The following is a 1,671-nucleotide window of genomic DNA, read 5'->3' on the forward strand; positions in this document are numbered from 1 at the left end:
CCACCTCCGAAATGCCCTCCCGGCTCCACGCGGGGTCGGGGCAAAGTTTTGAAGGCCAAGGCCTGGCGGCAGGCCCGGCCCGCGCCGGGAAAATGGACTCCCCGCGATCGCGCCGGCGGGGATCGCGGGCGACCGGAGGGAAGCTGCAAAGAGTTGCGGGAGAAGGAGTTCGCTTCGCCTCCTCCCCGCYGCCGCCTCGTCACGTGCAGCCCGTGGGTCCCGGCCCGCACGGTCCARCGCGGACCGTTGGGCTCCGGCACCCGCCAGAGCGGCCTCGGTCAAGGGGGGGGGGGTCCCTCTGCCCCCCTATACACGCACGCTCCCACGCAAAATAAAATAATTTAAAAAGAGGGATGTTCTATTTCTCTTTTTCAGGGTTTCTGCCCCAAACGGCGGCTACCCCCCACCCCAACCCAACACACGCTGCACAACAAAGGGCCAAGAGCGCGGCGAGGCCGGAGCCGGCACGGCCGGAGCGGGCACGGCCGGAGCGGGCACGGCAGCAGCCCAGGCCCCGCCGGGCACGGCGGCCCCGGCCGACGGCACCGGAGCCGGCACGCAGCCCGATCGCCCGCAGGGCGCCGAGCCCCCCGCCTCTCCGGGCCTGCACCTCCCCCCCCCTTTATATATATATATATATATATGTATATATATTTTTTTTAATTTATTTTTTAAATAGCCTAGCGGCAAACAAAAGGCAGCCGCTTGCCGGCCCAGGAGCGGGGCAAGCCRAGGAAACGCTCCGGCAGCCCAAGTTTGAAAACGCAAACCCCAGGCCGCCTGGGCCGCGCATCACCCCGGCCGGCGGCGGGGTCATTGTTTCGGCTAAACTCGCTTTCGGAGTTAACTTGGTGGGGTTCCCCCCGCCTTTTTCCTTTTTTTTTTTTTTTTTTTTTTTTTAATAAAAAGGAAGGAAATTAAACATCGATCCTCCAAACCGACTCCCACCTCGCTGAGGACGGATCGGGAGCCAAATCGCCAACATATCTCATTTCACATGCACATATTTGGGGATAATTTTTTTGTCTCCTTTATCTTAACAGTCTTTTTTTTCCCCTCCCAGCAGAAAAGAAAAAAAAAACACAAAAGAAAATAAAACACTGTATTACCTTTGCTTTTTAGGTACTGAATGTTCAATCTCTAGCTGTTTTCCATGAAGCTCCACTTTCCCTAAAAACAAAATGTGTCTGTTTTTTATAATCTGGGTGGAGTGGTCAAAAAAAGAAAAAAAAAAGAAAAAAGAAAAGCCCTGGATAACATTCTCTCACGTGAAACCTTTCATTTTAATTCAAATTTGGTGAACTGCACAGAGATACATTTGCTGATTCCTTCACAAGTGCATTTTATTCGTATAAGACTGGCTTCAAACGGGAGGCGGTGGGAGGGAGTGGCGAGTTAGCTCTCTGGACAATGTTCCTTAGGAATATTTAATTCCTTAGTTCATACTGCTCTGCTCGTCTTTTAGGAAAAGAAAAGGAGGAATCGCGTTTGGAGACAAAATTCTCTGCCCATATTTCATGCCTCGTGGTTAATTCCCGCGGAACTCCTTTGGGGAGATATTTTTTTTCTCTCTTTTCCCCCCATTAAAATGCTCAAAAATTGTTAACTCCACGGCAGAAATGGATTTCTCTTTGAAAAATGGGGTGGTTGCTTTGCAGCTGGTTTATGTGG

General features: G+C 52.2%; 1 protein-coding gene across 1 annotated transcript in view; it reads right to left on the bottom strand.

Moving 5' to 3' along the window:
* IGF2BP1 (insulin like growth factor 2 mRNA binding protein 1) overlaps positions 1-1,249 on the bottom strand; it is a gene marked incomplete at its 5' end in the record, with an annotated part of 24,533 nt that extends 23,284 nt beyond the window's left edge. The window contains one exon of the mRNA XM_085318623.1: positions 1,110-1,249. Coding sequence (XP_085174749.1) covers positions 1,110-1,249 — 140 coding nt within the window. The remainder of the gene's footprint in view (positions 1-1,109) is intronic.
* Positions 1,250-1,671: the final 422 nt, after the last annotated feature.

Source organism: Rhea americana, unplaced genomic scaffold, assembly GCF_003343005.1.
Source record: "Rhea americana isolate MKP2758 unplaced genomic scaffold, rheAme1 scaffold_546, whole genome shotgun sequence".
Taxonomy (NCBI): domain Eukaryota; kingdom Metazoa; phylum Chordata; class Aves; order Rheiformes; family Rheidae; genus Rhea; species Rhea americana.